Source organism: Paramisgurnus dabryanus, chromosome 20 (assembly GCF_030506205.2).
Source record: "Paramisgurnus dabryanus chromosome 20, PD_genome_1.1, whole genome shotgun sequence".
Classification (NCBI taxonomy): Eukaryota; Metazoa; Chordata; class Actinopteri; order Cypriniformes; family Cobitidae; genus Paramisgurnus; species Paramisgurnus dabryanus.
Genome location: NC_133356.1, coordinates 33,425,791 through 33,447,521, shown reverse-complemented (window position 1 = coordinate 33,447,521; position 21,731 = coordinate 33,425,791). Strand labels below are relative to the sequence as shown.

General features: G+C 38.5%; 1 protein-coding gene across 1 annotated transcript; it reads left to right on the top strand.

Moving 5' to 3' along the window:
• The first annotated feature begins 2,682 nt into the window (after positions 1–2,682).
• On the top strand, positions 2,683–19,118 carry LOC135730298 (filensin). Its single transcript, XM_065248174.2, has 8 exons — positions 2,683–3,056; positions 3,910–3,970; positions 6,018–6,113; positions 10,671–10,757; positions 15,034–15,147; positions 15,726–15,946; positions 16,291–16,382; positions 18,250–19,118. The coding sequence occupies exons 1-8, from the start codon at positions 2,683–2,685 to the stop codon at positions 19,116–19,118; spliced, it is 1,914 nt and encodes a 637-aa protein (XP_065104246.2).
• Positions 19,119–21,731: the final 2,613 nt, after the last annotated feature.

Here is a 21,731-nt window from a genome sequence, read left to right as displayed (position 1 = left end):
CAGAACTGGAAGTGTTCAGGACGGCACAATAGCTAGCGTTAAACGAAAAGTTGATAAGAGAGTTTTCAAAGAACAGCTGACCAACGATTATTTTTTTGTTCAGTGTAAGGGCCGTGCAGTTTGTATTATATGTAAAGAAAGTGTGGCAGTTTTCAAAGAATATAATCTGTGTCGTCATCATGAAATCCGCCACAAAGAGTATGCTAGCTAGCGAGGGTAAGCAAGAGAAGAAAGGATTCGGAGGATGAAAGGTGTACTGGCCGCACAAAAGAATGTATTCCTTCACCAAACTTGAGTAAACCAGACTGCTGTCCGAACTAGCTATAAGGTAGCTCACCTACTAGCTACCTATGGAAAGCCGTTTACTGATGGGGACTTTGGCTGTGCCAGGCCAGTAATCTCTACTGCTGGTGGTCATACAATTGGTCTGGGTCATAGAATTCTATATATAGCTGACCCGGCCCCCCATCACAGTCAGGAACGATAATGTGGCCCCCAGAGAAAAAAGTTTGGTGACCCCTGATTTAAGCAATTTTGAGCGTGGCATGGTTGTTGGTGCCAGACGGGCCGGTCTGAGTATTTCACAATCTGCTAAGTTACTGGGATTTTCACGCACAACCATTTCTAGGGTTTACAAAGAATGGAAACATCCAGTATGTGGCAGTCCTGTGGGCGAAAATGTCTTGTTGATGCTAGAGGTCAAGAGGAGAATGGGCCGACTGATTCAAGCTGATAGAAGAGCAACTTTGACTGAAATAAACACTCGTTACAACCGAGGTATGCAGCAAAGCATTTGTGAAGCCACAACACGCACAACCTTGAGGCGGATGCGCTACAACAGCAGAAGACCCCACCGGGTACCACTCATCTCCACTACACATAGGAAAAAGAGGCTACAATTTGTACAAGCTCACCAAAATTGGACAGTTGAAGACTGGAAAAATGTTGCCTGGTCTGATGAGTCTCGATTTCTGTTGAGACATTCAGATGGTAGAGTCAGAATTTGACGTAAACAGAATGAGAACATGGATCCATCATGCCTTGTTACCAATGTGCAGGCTGGTGGTGGTGGTGTTATGGTGTGGGGGATGTTTTCTTGGCACACTTTAGGCCCCTTAGTGCCAATTGGGCATTGTTTAAATGCCACAGCCTACCTGAGCATTGTTTCTGACCATGTACATCCCTTTATGACCACCATGTACCCATCCTCTGATGGCTACTTCCAGCAGGAAAATGCACCATGTCACAAAGCTCAAATCATTTCAAATTGGTTTCTTGAACATGACAATGAGTTCACTAAAATGGCCCCCACAGTCACCAGATCTCAACCCAATAGAGCATCTTTGGTATGTGGTGGAACGGGAGCTTCGTGCCCTGAATGTGCATCCCACAAATCTCCATCAACTTAAAGATGCTATACTATCAATATATGCCAACATTTCTAAAGAATGCTTTCAGCACCTTGTTGAATCAATGCCACGTAGAATTAAGGCAGTTCTGAAGGAGAAAGAGGGTCAAACACAGTATTAGTATGGTGTTCCTAATAATCCTTTAGTTGAGCGTATGTTAATATGACAAAAATGATGCTTTTTTACAGTGTAATAATAATAATACATGAACTGTTATCTTACCAAATCAAAGTGTCAGTTTTGCTTTATCTAGTTGAACACTGGGATAAGTTCATTATTCTGCTTTTGATATTATATTATAAAAGAATGTTGTGCGTTTTTACCATAATTTGTTTTGTTGTATTTTATGTTGCAAAACAGTACTATTGTTAGGAGGAACCTGCAAGTTAACCATCTTTTGTTTCAGATTGTATATCAGCTACAAGCATCCTGTTTTATAATTGCAGATGTACCAAAATAACATGTTTTGAACAGTCTGTAGTCCTAATTTTCTGTGAGGGGGAATCATGTAATTGCAAACTGCAAACATGTAATTTCAATACATAATCTAAATATGAAGAGCTCAGATGCAAAAGCCGCTAAATGCAACCTCCATCAAAAATGCTCTTGGCACATATTATACATTAATACTTTGGCTTTGAGTCAATTTAATCCCGGCCTCAGGTCATTCAGAAATACCAGTTTGTTGGCAGAATCAATTATAAATCTATATTTAAATCTATAATTAATAAAATGTTCAGTTACAAGAAAACATGTCAGACGCACTTACAGGGTTTTGCATCTTTCCTAAAACAGGCCAGCCAACCAGACTGCGAGACCATATAGCCACGTAACATGTTTTCTTTTAGCAGGACAGAAGGATAAATTGTAATATAAGCTGTATTAGACCAATTATTGGCTGTGTATGTAACAATGCCAAACTGTAGGCGAAATGTTGTTTGTCCCACGAAACAGCAGTCCCTGCAGTTTTTCATTGTCAAGCAGAGGGCCACAGAAGTCTAGTCCGTTTAATTGTAGACAAAGGCACTGATCTGGACACAAAAGAAACGCTCAATAGATTATTCTACTCAACAAAGCCTCCAACAATAAAGACGCTTTTACCGCCCAGGACTCGACTGGAAGAATCCACAAGTGACATCATGTTAAAAACAGGTTGAAAAGTGCTCTAGCTGTTTGGCCCCATGGAGTTTAATCTACCATGAGACAGCAAAGGTTGAGCGCCCAGGTTTTCACGCAGTAAAGGTGCTGAGGGGTGAAGAAGATCAAGACCAGCATGTTCAAAAGCAGCTACCGGCACGAAGTGCGCAAAGAGAAGTATGAACGCTCGGACGTCTTTGAGGAGCCCAGCAGCCCGGAGACAGAGACCACTCCTGGCGTCGGACCCTCCGGCTGGGAGAGCCTACAGGAGCTGAACGGCCGGTTCGCACGTTACATCAATCGGGCCCGTGTGCTGGAGCAACGCAATGCTGTGTTTCGCAAGCAGCTGGAGACTCTGGAGCGCATGGAGGTGGATTCTGGACTGGAGGAGGCCTTCAGCGAGCAGATCAGTGTCAACAGATGCCGCATCAGAGAACTGCAGTCTGACCACGCCAAGCTGGAGAGAGAACTTAAAGATGCTGAACGCATGCTTGATGAATACAAAAGCAGGTTAGAAAACATGAGAAATTCATGCTTTTATTAATGTTATTATGTAAATAATACTATACAGTCTGATAGGAATTAAACCCAGACAGACACTTGATGATCTAAAGATTATGTTGCTGACTGTATCATTTACTGTTACTTACCAAATATCAATTAAACTTGGAGCTGTAATATTAGTTTTAGTTTAAATTATTATGATCAAATTTTGATATTTACTGTAGATTACAGCGTTTAATCTTAATTATTTGTATGCACACTGCCATTGTCCTGCAAATTTAGTTTCAACCCTTGCTCCATCAAGCCTGCCTGTAATGTAGTGATGCTGCACAGTTGGTTCAGTTGTAATTGATTGGGGTTAAAGCTGAGCTCTACATGTTAGTTGAACTGAAGACCCCTGCACTAGTTAACCATCATATTTATCTACCGTTTAACATCATGATTTAATATCTACACATTTAGTATTGCTCAATCTTATGATGTCCCTAGAGCATTGGTATTCTCTCATAATAAAACGTTTCTTTTAATACAGTATAATAGTATAGCAGGTTTATAGCATATACGGCCAATCCATTATCAGAAACCTTTTGGGTTTGTATTCCATGGTCCTTTGGATAAAAGCTGAATTAATAATTGCTAATAACTGAACTCTCTTTAGTCAAAGAAATAAAGTTGTTCAAATCATCTATTCAGTGTTTTATAATTTATTGGAAAAAAAATCGCAACACAGAAATCATTGGGTCATAGATTAGATAGACGCTTTCTGTAGCTACATGTCAGAATAATCCAGAACAATAGCAACATTAACATGCATGACTGTTCGTGAATGAACTGTATTTCAACTCTCTGTTGTTTACAGATACAGAAATGAATGTGAATATCAAGAACAGCTGAGGCGGTCACTGGAACAGCTCAATAAGGTAAATTTGGCGATAATAAGCCCAACTTTGGCGACTACAACCTATAAAAATCATCAGTATTTAAAGGATCACTCTACTTTCTTAAAAAAATCCAGATTACTCACCCCATGTCATCCAAGGTGTTTATGTCTTTCTTTGCTCAGTCGAGAAGAAATTAGGTTTTTGTTTGAGGAAAACATTCAAGGATCTTTTTCAGTTTAGTCTCTAGGCGTGTGACGCGCCAGCGTGACCTTATGTGTTATCTAATCTTATTACACGGCTCTCTGGAATGCTTGATTCTGATTGGTCAGTTTAGACATTTGCAGGTTCGTTCTTTTCAAATAATAACCGCTCCAAAGTAATAACGCATAGCCGGTACTACTTGTACCATTTAAATCGCTCCGCGCCAATAAAGATTACTGTTTGGCGCCATCTTGTGACAAACACTGGACAACCACAACATTTTTGACATTTGACATTTTGACATTAATTTTAACATGTACAGAAAACAGCTACGAAGCCAACACACAAAAAAATACAGAATGGGCATTAAAACTTCTCAAAGACTGGCTAAAACAGAAAAAATGGAGACAGACAAGTATGAAGCAGAGGATCTTAATAAGGTATTACGATCATTTTATGCATCTGTGCAAAGTTTCGCGGAAGGATAAAAATGTTAATTTAAAACAAATATGCCAATAAAATGTTTCAAATTCATATTCATGTCCAGTTTTTTTTTCTTATGCAAGTAGCCGTGTAATAAGCGGGACAATGTAGAGGCAGCCGGTAGTTATTGGGAAAAAAGCCCCTTCAGTGTGATACAAGACCCACCGCTTTGCGTGTGAAAAGGTCATGAGTTACATATGTGAAACACATATTTGCGGACCATTTTAAACAATAATTAGTATCATTACATATACAACAACGTCTGAACAGTCCACTTTCTCCACACTTGTAAACACTTGAGCGGTAGTTTCGCATATATGTCACTAGTGCATCACACGGCTAGTGCAAGACAAGAAGTTGTGATTTAAAAGTGCATGTTTTTATCTTTCTTGGTGAACATGATGATCGTTTCGCTAGATAACAACCTTTTGCCTCGGTTGGGATAGTTTGGAGGCCTTTGAAGCTCTGTTAACTCTTTCACCGCCAATGACGAGATTTTCCGTCTTTCCGCAATACCGCTATTTTCCACCAGGTGGCGCTCTTCCGCAACATATACAACCCGGAAGTAGCGCCTCACTTGAAAGAGAAAGAACTCCGTGTATGTTTAAAAGATCGCTCTGCATCTGATCTCATTCAAAAGTCCTTCACAAAAATGGAATTATCTCAGCTTTTTGCTCAAAATTGGGTGTTTTTGAAGAAACCTACCCATGTTTGAGAGGTGATTACAAGAGAACTTATGAGGGTAGGATGAAATGTTTTTTTTTTTTTTGAAAGCAGATCTGTTCTTTCATCTGATATATTGTTTGTTTATATATTTAAAGAAGAACGTTTTCTGGAAGGCATTAAATTTTTGTGAAAATCATGAAAAATGCTGGAGTAATTTATCTGGATAAGTTTTTATGAAATTTAATTTTTTTAATGAAATATTACATGCGTCAAGTCTTATAGTCAGTAAAAACAATTCCTTGTCTGGTGTAAATCTAATTTCTCAAGACAACCTTTTATAGGTGGTATACTAATAAAAAAAAGACTTTAATTATAGCATTGTTTAATCACATGTGTAGATTTAACAGAATCAAGTGATCTTAAATAATCTTACAGGAAATTCAATACTGTTTATTTGCACCCTGTAGCAATATAATAAATAAAAGTGAAATAAACCTGTCAGGTGTGTAGGTGGACAAAACCCAAGTGCAGGCAGCTTTTCAACAAAAGATACATAAAACATGGGACTGCCATGATCCTAACACAAAACTAAGAAAGGCATGACAGTTAGCAACATAACAAGAAAAATATGTTTCCATCCCTGTCATTTTTATAAAATATAGCTAGAATTAAAACAACGAAAGCAGATCATTTGAAAAATGTCTTTGCCCCGTGTAACCTGACCGATGTTTTGCAGGAAGCGGACACAGTGCTATTGAGGAATCTTGAATATCAGATTCAGCTGCAATTTCTCCATGATGATGTCAATGCAACCAAAGAGAGGCACAGAAAGGTAGGAGGCGAGCGCTTTTTGCTTTCTTCTGGCTTTTTAAGTAGACTGGAAAGCTCTTGTGTGAAATTGACTGTGGCCAGCAGAAGTGTTCAATGAATGACAAATCATTTTTGAGGCACAGATGGAAAGTCACTTATGAATGCTTGTTGTGTAGAGCCCCAAATTAAAATCACAGTAATTCTTTGACAGAAAATCATCAGCCTGTCATCATTCACATAATGACAGTGTTATAGTGCACACCGTCTGCTTCACTGTTTTAATGCACGTTTCTGGACTTACCGGCCACATACAGTAATTACACACTTCAGTTTAATACAGGCGTCACTCCAGTTCTGAGTGCTTCAGGCAGCGACAAAAACACACAACTCAATTCACTCCTAATTAAAGGTGCCATTTGTAATAATTGAGGTAAAAGATTTTTAAAAATTAGTTACACGCATCAAAAGAATGAGAAGAAATAAGGGCAAAGATGTCATTAAAAAAATGACAAGGTATAGGGCTGCAGAAATATCAGTCTGAATTAGCATGCTAAATTACTAGCTACAGCCCGACTGGTGTTGTAATACCAGTTTCGACCATGGGAGGCGGTATGCGGGCCACGCACATAACCGCCAGCCAAACTGCAATACACGAATAAGTGGGAGTACAGCCCTACCGTTGCGTCCGAAAACTAAGACAGCTGACTTGTTGATTTAAGATTTATGAATGCAGCTCAGAGAAATGCAATTCGGACAGCCATGGATTCGGACATGCCTTGATGCCTTCCTGCCTTGCAATAGGGGTTTCGGACGTATTTCAGTTCAGGGAAGAGAGCGGAAGAATGGCTAAAGCAAGAGACATTTACCACTATCACAAACATTTGCTGCAGGGAACAACGCGCTCGGAATCACAAATAAAATCTGATAAATAAAGTAACCGAACCAGAGTAAATAACGTTACTGGCACTGCTTTTCATCGCTGGAGACAACTAATGAACATGAAAGAAATGAGGTTCGACTCCGAAATGACAACTTTTCTTTTCGATTGGTAAGTAAGATGCTGTTAGTATTTCGCTAGAAGTTCACTTATAATAGGCATTGCCATAACCTATGCTCAGCTTGTACATGAACGACGGCTTTGTGCAGTAACTGTGGCTCCATCTGAAAGCAGCTGATGGCGATTCACTTTTAATCAATAAACCGGCTTCACTGACGAGAAGCGCAATGACTATCGCATGCAAATTATTGCGCATCCTTAGCTGTTAACGTTTAATAGTTAGCTCTACCCACGGATCCGATCCGGTTTTCACCCGTTATCTACCAAGCTGATGCTAAAATGTAACATAAGCTAAGAAGCTTGAAATGTCTTCGATTATAATGAACACCAAATGGACGCACGAAACGTAGCGGAAAACATTGCAATTTTAATGAGACCGAATGTTTTTTTTGTGACTAATGATAACTTAGTTGCTAATGTAAATCAAACTTGATATATGCTGCTGAATTTGCAGCTGCTAAATTAAAATAGACCAACTCACTTTTCTGGAGGTTTACTGCCCCCGTCTGTTTGGCGTGTGGAGTATGAATTGATTTTTTTTTGGGCGGACATGTTAAATGGTCCCTTTAAACCCTGATTAGTAAAAAATTTCTGTCTGTCAGCGGTACATGTTTTGGTCTTAGGAAATGTAACATCTTTTCAACCATAGTTTCCCTGCACAATACACTTTCCAGTCTTTTCCCTACACATTGGTAATATTTCTTTTGTCAAAACAAGCTCAAAAAGGTGTAAAACTGTTAGCATTGTTATTTCCAGTCAGTTTTTGGAGAGACTGCTGTATCCTGTAAAGATCCTTGCGATTCAAAACCCCTGCAGTGCGAATGTGGCCATTGTGAATCAATAAATGTTGCATATGTTTGTCTTTGCAATCCATTTCAAAATGTAATAATGTGCTCCACCTCTCAATCGATGTGCATTTTCGAGTGACATCTCTAATCCCTCAGCTTTTCCAGCCTCTTCTCTCAGTTCCTAATGGACAATGCAAAGTCCTCCTTTTTTTGTTGAATATTCCTAAAAAATATGTGAGATTACAAAGAATTAAATGTTTTATTATTTACAAACTAGAACAAAACCTATTTGCAAATATGGAACAGTAGCCAAAGTTTTCTTCTTGCTTTGGTGTAAGCAGTTAATCAAGTCTTATTGCAATGAAGCTTTGTTTATATCGCAACCCATTATCATGAAAATATGTACCTATAGGCACATAAGGACCAGCGTGACAATGTCATGCTTTGCCGTGTTTGATCGTGAGCATGTCACGCTTTTCTGTTTGTGTCACTGTCATGTATTGGTTACTCAACTAGTTTGTTCTAATTTCTTACCATTGTCGCTTCGGTTTAGGGTTAGATTTACATAAAATGACATCCTTACCCAAACCCAACTCTTACCCTAACGTCAGTAGCCTAGTCCAACCAGACTCTCGTACATTCATTTCATTTGTACAGAGAGTCTGGCCACGCTCCATTTCAAAGCGTTACTTCCGTTAAGGAGGGTCCATTGTTGAAGTTTAAAACTATTGGATCTGCCCAGAGTCACTCAGGATCTGCCATACGCAGTCGCTAACGTGTGGTCTTGACGTATATCATGCGCCGAAACCGGCTGGAAACAACAAGTACGAATAATCAGACAAACAAAACTTAGCAAACCTGGTTCTTGCTCCGGCTTTAACTTCTGTATATTCGGCAGCTTTGCAACAACGGACCGAATAGCTTTTCTCACGTCTTTCTCCGCTGCCATTACTGAACTACAACTCAAACTGACGCGCGACCTCAACGTCATCGTTCTTAGCCACCCCCATCTGTTTGCTGGTTGGTCCTGCAGATTTTTGCAGGAGAAAACGAAACTCTACAGAGCAGTCCCAGACGTACTGCTGAAGCGAAATGAAAATTAAGCGGAAGCACATAGGAGGGCGGAGCCAGGCTATAACGTCAGGCAACAATTGGTTAAAGTTTAGAAAATATAAGAATAAATCTTTTATCTTTAAAAAAAATATTATAAACCAATAGTTAAAGTGACATACTAACGCAAGCACCAAATCTAACCCTAGACCGAAGCGAAAATGGTTTGAAAATAGGACAAAAAAGTTGAGTAACCAATACGTGACAGTGACACAAACAGAAAAGTGTGATATGCTCACGCTCAAACGCGACAAAGCGTGACATTGTCACGCTGGTCCATACGTGCCTTTAGGTACAGTACATAATTTTGTGATACAGGGTTGCATATCTTTACCCGATTCTGCTTTGCGAGTCTCTGCAGGTGAATGAGGAGTTTATTCTTCACATGCTCGCCATTCTGCTGTTTATAGATAATAGTCTAAACCAACACAAAGTAGTTCTGAATAGATCACGCATACTTGAGACATTAGAACAGAATATATCATTAAAAATAATGTTTAGTTTTCAGATACAGACAGGGTTGGATATGTGGGGGATGCCAAAAATGACAAAAGCATTGCGTCTGTAAAACTAGCCCCCTATACAATCCCAATTAGACTTGTGAATATGCTATGAATTTATTATTCAAATGAAATAGTAAATTTTTCCAGGTATTACAATAACTAAACAATACATTTTCTTGCAAGCACAGAAAACACTGCACACACAAAGCCTCTTCACATGTTGTGAGTGCGCAAAGAAGAATTCATGGAACGGAAACAATATTATCACAGTCTCGACATGTATTCTTATTTTAAAAACGGTTAGTTTCAATCCTTGATTCTGATTGGTCAATAGCTGTGCTTTATTTACAATAAAACACGACTATGACCGCGTCACCCAACGGTTCTTTTTATCACTGCGCCCTTAGCAACCACACGTATCACGTTTGAGAACGGTTTGTTGTTTTTATTTGAGCTTTCATGCATATTACACGTCAGACTGTTGTTGTTAACGTTCAGGGACTATTCTAGCAGAAGGAATGCTTTTATTGATTTAACTTCATGAAAGTGGTACTCGAGGCAAGTGCTGTATCGTGAATAAGTAACGGCTGAAGGGGCGCTAACAGAAACACAACACACTAAACAAACGACACATTCAGAACTTGTTACGTATGAACAAGGAAGACATCAGCCGTTTTTATGACAGTGAAAACAGCGCTATAGAGATTAAGTAAATTGTGTGAAAAATACCATGTTTTTTACATGTAAAACATGAACACATGTTCTATTGCGCACCGTAAACACAATCAAAGCTTCAAAAACTCAGAAAGATCGGGAGCTTTTAATATATAAAAAATATTGATAATAAAATGAGACAGATTTTGTTATTATTGTTTATTGTGTAACAACATCCCCAAGCAAAAACACTTCATCACACCATCCTCCTGCACATTTTTTTAACAATTCAACTATGAAATCACACTGTGGGTCATTTTTGCCACATTTATGCACATCCGACACCCTTCATGGTGTACATTTTAGTCTATTTTAACTGAACATTTTAAATATTCATATCTACCAGAATTTAATAACTTTTTGTTCATTGTTCAGCATTTATTTCTTCCCTTGTTGTTCTCCAACAGAACCTTGCAGAGATTCAGACGTATCTTAACATTTTGCATCAGATCAACCAGACTATTCCTCTCTTGGCGAACGTGTCGGCCTCAGAGGTAAGGTGACCTTGTGGCTCTCAACACCTTTTGTGCTGACTCTCTGTGACATGCAGAATAAGATTTGGGAGGCAGCGGTGCCCTTACAATTAGCGTGGTGCTCTGAAAGTGTCCTGAGTCATCAGTATCTCTGTGCCATGACACCTTTAATGGTTCTGTATTACAGCAATGCTTCGGACATGAGCAGCTGGGGTGCAGGCAAAGACGTGTCATATTACAGTATATACAAATTTAAAATCTGCACCTGAGGTGCTTAGAGGAAAGAGCAATATACCTCAAAATGCTTGCTTTCTTATGGAAATAAATGGGAAACTTTGCAGCAGCCTATGTCAGTGGTTGACCAATTGTCAGTGGTATTGACTTTTTTAAACAGTCAGTGAGCACGTACTGCTTCTGACACTTTAAATATTAACACGAATCATAATGTACTGCTATTATATTAAATCCAGATATTCACTAAATTATCAAAAAATGTCTTCCTTTATCATGCTTGTCTGGAACACGGTAAGGGGGAATTTTCATTTTTGGGTGAACCATTTCTCTATTCACTGAGTTATATATCACCCTCCCTGTGGCCATGTTGTAATTGGGTGCTTTAACAGGCGACATGCTATCAAACTCAATCTCCATTTCGTGTCCGTGACATTTCCTTGCTTTTTAAAGGCCAGACGAAACCGCTAACACCTTTACAAGGCGAATTCAATTTGGACTTTAGGTTTATGACTGGAAATGTACATTTTAGTGCAAGTAGCAGCCATGGAGTCTATGTTGCCAATTTAGCCTGTATTAGTGATGCAATAACACTAAAGACTTTCATTGCATGGTTGGTTCAGCCATCACAATGAATAAAATAGACATTTCTAGAAATGATGCAATTAGAAAAGAGTTGAGAAGTTGATACTAGACTGTTTTCTCCCCAAGTGCATTCTGGTATGGAGAATTAGAAATACTACTTCAAAAAAATCTAATCAATAAATCACTTAAAAGTTGAAACTTCAAGTTAATAAAAGTTAAAATGTAACTTCTTAAAGAACATACATAGCTTCATAAAAAATTATCGGAACGATTCAGAATTGTATAAGGTATAGTGCAATACTCAGTCAGCCCCTGCATCAGGTGGTTGTTATCTGGAAACACTAAACTTCGGAATAATCTGCCATTGCCCATGAACCAGTATTCTTCAGTTTAGTCCCAGTGCTCCCAGTGCACAGTATGTGTGCTCCTTAAGATACTAAGTTTATTAATGCTCCATCAACAAAGTGGCACTTTATAGTACAGGGTCACTTATAGTAAACTTTAGTGTTGTCGTTCTCGAGACCGGTCTCTGTCTCAAGACCGTCTCAAGACCACTTTTTAAAGGTCTTGGTCTTGTCTTGGAATCGTGGAACCGCATTTTTACTCGGTCTCGTCTCGGTCTCAGACAAAGTGGACTCAGAATTTTATTTCAAGACCGGTCAAGACCACAACTGATGGCACACTACAAAAAAAAGTATTTTCAAGAAAAAAAAAATCTTAGTATTTTTGTCTTGTTTTCAGTAATAAGTCTAGTTTTTAGAGCAAAATTATCAAATTGTGCAGAAAGCACATTTTTTTCTTGAATTTAGTGTTTAAGAATAAGGTTCAAGATTTTTCTTCTTACCCCATTGGCAGATTTTTTTGGGTTGTTTTATTCACAAAATCACTTAAATTTGATATTTTTGGTCTAAAACCCAGACTTATTTTTTTGGGTAGTTTTGCTCATCAAGAAAAAGCATCTTAATTTAAGAATTTTTAGATATTTTTACTGAAAACAAGACAAAAATACTAAGAACATTTTTTCTTGAAAATCATTTTTTTGCAGTGCACATCACAAATTTAATTTTTTATTAATTTTATGCAGTTTATTCAGGTTTCTCCCAATGACAATTTTTCTAATTTTATTACTAAAAACACCTGCATTGTGTTAAGTGGATGGCAAGCCATGGAAAGACAGTTCAGATTAAATGGTTAAGTTGATTTCAGCTCTTTAGTGTTTGTTTACTTTTATTTGCTTATAGACAAAGATAAATTCCCACATATCTGCAATGCCTTTGATTATTTTATCAACTTCTCTGATGGCACACACACACACACGCACGCACGCACGCACGCACACACACAGACAGACAAGAAGTGTCTAATCATATGCATATTTCACATTTTATCATAAGTGTTTTAATGCAGTGACTTGCAATGGTCTTGGTCTTGACTTGGTCTCGGCCTGTCTTGGTCTTGGTCTTGACTCGGTCTCGACCCTTTAAAGTCTTGGTCTTGTCTTGGTCTCGGCCTGTCTTGGTCATGACTTGGTCTCAGTTTAGGTGGTCTTGACTACAACACTAGTAAACTTACCTCATAGTCCCTCTAAACAAACTGCTCAATGCTTTCGTCGTTGTATTTATCGCTCGGTTGTAGAATGTGCATGTGCGCAAATGTGTAGTACTTCTTAACAAGGCAACATCGCCATCTACCGACCTGGGACATGTAATACAGCGGATTAGGTTGTCATTAATGATCCGTGTAAACGTGGCTCTTTTTGACTGCGTTGTCATGATCTCTACTGTAGTAGTGACACAGGAAAATTTTTTACAGAGTAGACGATCATTATATATTTAAAACTTTAGAGGCCTTTGGTTTGGGTCCATACTTTGTATCATGTATTAAGCTGCTATATAATGAAAATTATATTATTTTTAGAACTAATGGTTCTTTAACTAGACCATTCTCTGTAACTGAGGCATAAGGCAAGGATGTCCTCTTAAAACATTATCTATAGAACCACTTTTGGTTGTTTTGAGAAAACACTTATGTGGGCTTTCCCTTCCTGGCTTTCTTGAAATAGTGGACCCCTTAAATTGCCAGACCAGTGTTTTGGAACAGAAATGGTTTAAAAATGATTGGAGTATACTTTGAAACTGATCAGTGGGCAAAAAAAGAATTGGGAGGGTCTAACTGATCGTGTAAATGGAAGACCCCAAAGATGGAGATGGTTATCATCACAACTTTCTTTTAGAGGCAGATGCTTAGTTATTAATAACTTAGCAGCATCAAAGTTGTGGCACAAGTTTACTGTTCTGGATCCTCCTAAAGATTTGCTTAAAACTATTCAAAAATAATTTATATTTTTTTCTCCCGTCAGTGATACTTTACCTCCATATGGCAGAGGAAGGTCAAGGGATTTTCCATTAGGAGTCAACGATTTTGGCAACGAGGTTACAAACTTTGCAGAAACAATTGTATAGCTCAGATAAAGTGCCCAGGTGGTGTTTGGAAAATCCATACTTACAGACATTGGAGGAATAGGCGTTGATAAACAATTATTCTTGATGCAGAGATCTTTCGTTAAAAAAATGTTTCTGAGCTAACTTTTTGTTTCTATATGTCAGTGCTTAAATTGTGGTAATTGTTCAAAGTATTAAGAACTGATGATGAGCATTATGGTGTGGAAGATTCTGTTTTCTTTAACCCTCTTATTAAACTTCCATCAAATATATTAGACCATTTGATCAATAGATTTGATAATGCTGGTGTCACCAAAATTGTTGATTTGATTGATTTAAATACAAGTCAGTGGAGAACAATCTCTTGCTGACCAGGTTGGGTTGAACTGGGTTGAAAAGGATTTGTTAAGGTATTTAAGTCATCCCTTTCTCTATCGATTGACAATTTTGTAAATCATGTTGTGACTTTTCCTCTGTTAAAAGTGTTTCCCAGAATCAATGGAAATTACGAAAACATTGATTGTGCATCATTATTAAAGGGTTATGCTTATTTGGTCTTTGAATATATTGAGAAAAAATAACAAAGTTAGTTTTTCTGTATACTAATAGCTTATTTATATTGGGATGCTGCTATAGTAGATCATAGTAGAAGTATAGTAGACAGTGTGTTCTTGCAAATTTTGTAATTGGTCAAGCTAAATTAGCTATTCTGAAACTCATCAGGAGAAGAATGCAAGAAAAGATATTTGTTTAGTATCTTCAATTGTTATTGAATATTGACAATGTGCTTTTCTTTAATGAGAAATTGGGTGTCAAAGGAGCACTGGTTGTAGTAGATGATTTTGGAGAGTTAGTTTTTAATAGTATTTTTTTATTTATTATTATTTTTAAAATGGTTAAATGAATGTAATTTTGTGCTTATTTTGTAAATGTGTGTTACGTGGTTATATGTATCATTTTACCTTGACCTAGTCTTGTGGATTAAAAGGTGTTTAAAAGTCAAAGTCTCTCTCTGTCTCTTTTTCTCTTTTTCTGTGTAGGATCAGGAGAGGCTGATGGCTCAAAGACGAGTTCCTGCCCTGAGGAATCAAGTGGAGGAATACAAGAGCGCCATCTACCAGCTGCAGGCTCAGAAATGTCGACTGCAGACTGAGGTAATGTATGACAGTGAATGAGAAATGATTGATCCTCTTTCACTGCCTACCTTAGGAGATCTGTATAAATTAAACCATTAGCAAACTAGTATAGTAAGGCAAACAGATGCAATATGTGAAATATTTTACATTTGGCTTGTGATGCAAAAGCCAAGACTATCAAAGAAAGAGGAAACAGAAATAATTATTCTGTTATTCCCAGAAAATAAACTGGATACTTTTGGTAAATGTTTTATATTGTATGCTTTTATATCAGTAACAAAATTTACATAGATCGGATCACTTGACAGATGCTGACATGATTATATAATAAGAATTATCATTTTTTTTTGTGACCCTGTAAGAACAGAGCTGCAATCCATTTTCTGATTGTAAACCATCAGCTCTAAGAGAATTTAAATAGTTTGAAAACATTTTTGTATAATTAATTTTGTTTTTTGTTTTTTTGAAGATGGCACAATTGTCCCAAGAGTATTACAAACTGCATGTTTATTCCAATAATTATTATAAATTACATTTATGTATATTTTTTAAATTTTGGACTACATAACTGGCACTTATTTAAATGTCTCTTTCAGACCTCTGTGTTGGAACAAACCATCAAGACCACACAGGAGAGCTACGATGATGAGATTCAGCATTACAACGAACAGATTGAGTCCCTCAGGAAAGATACGGAGGAGGCCGAGAGGTCGCTGGAAAAGTACACCAACCACTGTCGACAACTGGCCACATATCAAACCTCTCTTGAGAATGAACTGGAGAGGTACAAGAGAATCTTTGAGAATGAAGATAACAGGTAACTATATGACAAAGTCCCTGAAAGCATTTCACACGCATCATCATCACACAAGTGGCAGGATTCATCCATTATTATTTTTAAATGGTTGTGGTTTGTAATTCTACACATGGTCTACATGCCACACAGTGGCAGTATAACTACATCTAACTAACTACTGTAGCACAGTAAGCTTTTTTCAGGGTGGGTGGGTTCTTAGACTCTTAGACAGATATCATTCATTAATCCAATGTATGTTTACAAGCCTTGCACATCTGTAATAAGCTTTTTCTATAATGTTATATGAAACACTAATATTATCCTGAAATGTGTTTTTAAATTGTAATTTTCTCTCACTGTCACAGACTGAATTCAGCAATAATCGGAACACCCGTTACCCTGTTAACAACCAATTATAAATACACCCAAAGTTCTAGCATGAGCAGGACAGGAAAAGGTGAGAATCTTTGGGGTTATGTAACATGAATGCATCATTATGATAGTCTTAACATGTGACAAATCTGCAGCCAGCAGCTGCTGCTGGCTCGAGTGAAGATTTGCACCCACGCAGCTGTCGATCATGCCCACTCTGTCTGTGTCTCAGACGTTATCCCTTCCAGACCGGTTCAATTCTGAGGCACAGTCCAATTGCTTATAAGGTCATTGCGTGTTAACCATGATAAATGGCAATGCCCTTTATGTGTGAGAACATGGTACCACATTGATGAGTGTGAGGCATCTGAGTAATTGCTGTTTGTGCTGAACAACAAAAGGTTTTTTGAGAGGAAAAGAAAATGGTTACAGGTTGTCCATGTGTTTATAAGCATGGCATTTCGCTTTATGAGTCGTTACTACAATGCTCTGGTAAAAATACCAGCTTACACCAGTATACTCTATTTAGAATAAAGGTTTAGCCACCAAAAAAGTTTTCTTTCCATAGTTTGTAACATCCCTTTTCAGCTACACAGAACCTTTAAGGAACATTTTTTTGGAGCGTAGATGAGCACACATTTCCATATGGTCCAGACTGGTTTATGCTTGTTAGCACAGTTACTGATTTAGTAGCCTGGCTCCGCCCTCCTACGTGCTTCCGCTTAATTTTCATTTCGCTTCAGCAGTACGTCTGGGACTGCTCTGTAGAGTTTCGTTTTCTCCTGCAAAAATCTGCAGGACCAATCAGCGAACAGAGGGGTGTGGCTAAGAACGATGACGTTGAGGTCGTGCGTCAGTTTGAGTTGTAGTTCAGTAATGGCAGCGGAGAAAGACGTGAGAAAAGCTATTTGGTCCGTTGTTGCAAAACTGCCGAATATACAGAAGTTAAAGCCGGAGCAAGAACCAGGTTTGCTAAGTTTTGTTTGTCTGATTATTCTGACTTGTTGTTTCCGGACGGTTTCGGTGCATGATATACGTCACGACCACACGTTAGCGATTGGCTTTGGCAGATCCTGAGTGACTCTGGGCAGATCCAATAGTTTTAAACTTCAACAATGGACCCTCCTTAACGGAAGTAACGCTTTGCAATGGAGCGTGGCCAGACTCTCTGTACAAATGAAATGAATGTACGAGAGTCTGGTTGGACCAGGCTACTGATTTAGTGGCTTTTTGCCAAAACGATGTGACCAGACATAGCAGGTAAACATATCTGCGTGCGATAATATGTTTGCATAGAAACTGGCAAACTTCAAACAAGCCTGTGATCTGAAAGGTCAGCTAACTTGCTCAGAAAGACTCTATTCTTACTGTTGTTGGCCATGATAGTAGGTACAGGTGAATCTGACTGTAGAAGAGGAGTTTTCATTATGGTTTAACCTAGCTTACCTTGTGGCAATGGTGAGAATACAATGCATACTTGTGTTTGCCATCTCTTTCAATTAGGTCATTAGGAAGCAATCCTTATATTGGTTGTTACTGTATAAACAAATGATTAGCGACCACAACAGTAACTGCCGAGAGATGGATATGACGTGAACTTTCATTGGTAGATGCTCCCGAAAGTCGCTTACAGTATGATTGCATAATGTTAAACTTTTCTCTATTTTATCATGTCCAGTTCCTGTCGCCATGGATCACAGTCACTTGTCTTGTTGGAAGTCGCCAACCTTCCATTGAACTTAATGAGATCATGTCACTCTGCCCCTGCCAGTCACTGACGGTCTAAACGGGGCTTGACACATTTTCAAATGCAACCATGGACAACATACTTGTGTAAATTATGTTTGGACCTAAGTGCCAAAGCTTGACTTATGCATACAAGAATGTTAATTTTTAGGAATTAGGAATGGATTACACTCTTGTTCATTTTTGATTTCACAATTTATTTATAGATATTACCCAAGCTATCCAAGACATTACTAACATAAAGCCTCGTCAGAAGAACTTAACCAATAAGGTGTTTAAGAAGAAAGAGATTACTTCAAAAGGAGCTATAGATAGCGGATTGGAGGAGAGGACAGCTGAAGAGTTTGAGGATGAGAAGAATAGAGAGGTCATGGAGGAACAGGTTGTAATATGTAAGGAGCAGGTTCCTCGTGAAGACGTGCCTGATGGAGCCCAGATCAGCAAGGCCTTTGACACTCTCTGTAACCTCATTCGTGGCCGTATGAGCCAAGCGAGAAAACCAGAGCCCATCGCTGACTTTTTCACCAAGGGACGTTATGTCCTGGTGACGGGTGACTCTAACTACCTGGACCCCTGCTTCGTCTCAACCACCCCTTCCGCCAGCCACATCTACGTAACAATCCAAGATGATGGGATGCCTCACGGTACACCCTCCCCACCCCCTTGCTCCCCATCTGGACCAATGCCCCAGCCCATACCCCCTTCCACACCTTCAGATGATACAGAACCAGAAAAAGGTAAAGATGGTGGAAAATGGATGAACGGTGGAAATGGAAAGCCAAAAAATGGAGAGCCACATTCAAAGCCAAAAGAGCCAGAACCAGGATCTCATGACAGGCCAAGCCCTCCACCAGGACCCAAGCCACCCTCATCCCCACATAGAAGCAAGAGCCCCCGAGGCCCCCCGCCCATGTCATCGCACAGTTCTATTCCCCCTACCTCCATGACATATGAGAAGGTAGAAGTAGTGGAGTCTGTTGAGAAGCTCTCGTCAGACAAAAAAGTGACGGGCTATGAAGAGACGACCACAGTGGTTGAGACCATGATTGAAAAGACCAGCAGAAAGAAGCATTGAGACAGATCTTCTTGAGCTACGCTTGCTACTGGAACATTGGACCTACTCCAGTTTGCTGTTAACTACTGCTGCCTGTTAACTCCTGAATTATTGCCTTTGGCCTTTACTGTCTGAAAACATGGGAAGCTGAAATTGAATTGCCCCCTCTCCCCCTCACCTGAAAAGATCTAAAGACTACAGAGCAGTTTCAGAGGCGGGTTTTGAGTCATAGGCCCTGTTCTAAAGCTTACTGTTCTTATGTTTTTTATTCTACTGCCAGATCATTTGGAAGTAGTGCTCATTAATCAAAGTACACGGGAGTATTCACTTATAATTGATAGTTTAACAGAGCAAGCATGTTGCTAATAGGGTGGCCATTCGTGCCAGTTTTGCCAGATTTCAGGTGCGTTTTCCAGAAGTTGCGTTGGTCGACCGCATACGTCATCAAGGTTTAATATTTCAGGTTCTGTTTCAGAAAAGCAACCGTTATATTTCAAGGTAAGAATGAAACTACAATGATTGTATATCTTAAAAGAAATAAATCGTAATTTTATAATGTATTTTAACTGAAATGTGAGAACCTCGATGACGTATGCTTTCGAGAAATGCGACTTCCGGAAAACGCACCCGAAATCCTGACCGTCTGGCGAAACTGGCACAAATGGGCACCCTAGTTGCTAAGCTAAAAACACAAAACATAAAAGTACATGGCACACAAATACTGTACCTTACGAAGTTAAAGACTAATTGGAGTTAGCCATTTTAATATTATAATGAACACTTCTTTGGCTTTGTTTGCCATTTGGGATGGATTGTTTCTGAGGCTTTTCGCAATGCATTCTTGGGTTGTCTTATCTATTAGACACATGTGATGTATTTGACCAAGTTGAGTTTTTGCTCCCTTTGTGTCAGGAGCACAAATATGATGCCCTTCCTAGGCAACCCACTAGGTTTTAGAACAGAGCCACTCAAATAAACATTTATCGCCCTCTTCATTTCTCTGTGGTCACACCAAAGCTATTTTTTTGCCATTTCCTTTGCTATGATTTGTTAATTTGGTTTGCCAACATTCATTGCCCACAGCAGTATTGATGTGTATTATCTGCACCACAAATACATTTCAGATCTTTCCAAAAAAGTGCTGTGTGTTTGGTGACTCAGATGACATGTTTACCCTTCCAAAGAATTGATAGTAAGATGCAGATGGACATTTTGGAAAAAAAATGAACCTAAAGAAAATAAAGCACATAGTTTAGTGTGTAAGAAAAGCAACACATAAACTTTGTCATTCAGACTCATGACACATTAAAACCAAGTAAAAATGCTAAGAATCAGGATTTGTGAAACTAGACATGCCTGCTTTCAAATGTTGGTCATATGATGGAGTGTCCCATTTGTAAAACTGCTTGTAAAACTGCCTCCTACTGAAACACCACTGATATGCATAAACAGCATTCTCCTACAAAATGTAAACCTCTAGTGTGTGTGTCTCTATTATCACTCTGAAGGGGAATCCAGACATATTAAAAAAATGTGGATATAAACTTATGTAATTCTGGAGTGACTTTATAATATTGACATCAGCAGCCAGGCTTAATACTGAATAGCAAACACAAATCTATAGCCTATCTTTCACTTCACTCTGTGTATGGTTGAGCCAGCTGCAACTCATCAATTTTTCATGAAAGAGATTGAAAGAAAAAATATATTGACATTAAAAAAGGCCTCTGACTCTGCTTACTTTTTGTAAAAAAAACATTGTATTTGGTCAAACCAGTTTATAAAAACAGATCAATGTTGTGACTCTTTTACACACAGTTCATGTAGAACAGTGTCAAAACCTAGTATTTCACTTCCATGCAAAATTGGTCAACAATGATATTTTACACTTAATAAAGAGATTAGTTTCAAAGTCCCCCTGTAGTCTTTAACTCTTTCACCGCCAGCGTTTTTAAAAAAAGTTGCCAGCCAGCGCCAGCGTTTTTCATGATTTTCACCAAAGTTTAATGCCTTCCAGAAAATGTTCTTCTTTAAATATATAAACATACAATATACCAAATGAAAGAACAGACCCTCTGCTTTCAAACAAAAAAACCCGTTTCATCCTACCTTTAGTGGTTCTTTTGCAATCAGCTTTTGAATATGGGTAGGTTTTTGCAAAAATACCATATTTTGAGCAAAAAGCAGAGATAATTCCATTTTTGTGACGGACTTTTCATAGAGATCCCATTCAGAGCGATCTTTAAAACAGACACGGACATGCAGCAGCTTGCCATAGGGCAATACTTCCGGGTTTAAAAAGTTGCGTGGTGGATAATAGCGGTATTGCGGAAAGACGAAAAATCTTGTCATTGGCGGGGAAGCGTTTTCTCTTAATTGACGAGAAATCTCGTCAATGGCGGGGAAAGAGTTAAAACTTAAAACTTATATTTGAGCATCATAATGGCATATATAAAAGTTGTATCTGTCACAGTAAGTTCTTCATGCTTTAAAACAGCTTGAATGTGACTCTACACCCTTTCCTCATTTAGTATACAAGGGTCTATGAATATGCAAATTAATCCCCACCTTTACTCTTTCGTACCACCTCGGAGCACAGATATATCTAAATAGATGCTGCATTATGCAGTTTCT

Bases quoted from the DNA above. Each gene is read 5' to 3' on its own strand.
- LOC135730298 (XM_065248174.2), top strand. From the start codon at position 2,683: ATGTTCAAAAGCAGCTACCGGCACGAAGTGCGCAAAGAGAAGTATGAA. The intron at 3,057-3,909 runs GTTAGAAAACAT...TGTTGTTTACAG, and splicing joins CTTGATGAATACAAAAGCAG to ATACAGAAATGAATGTGAAT. The intron at 15,947-16,290 runs GTAACTATATGA...TCACTGTCACAG, and splicing joins TTTGAGAATGAAGATAACAG to ACTGAATTCAGCAATAATCG.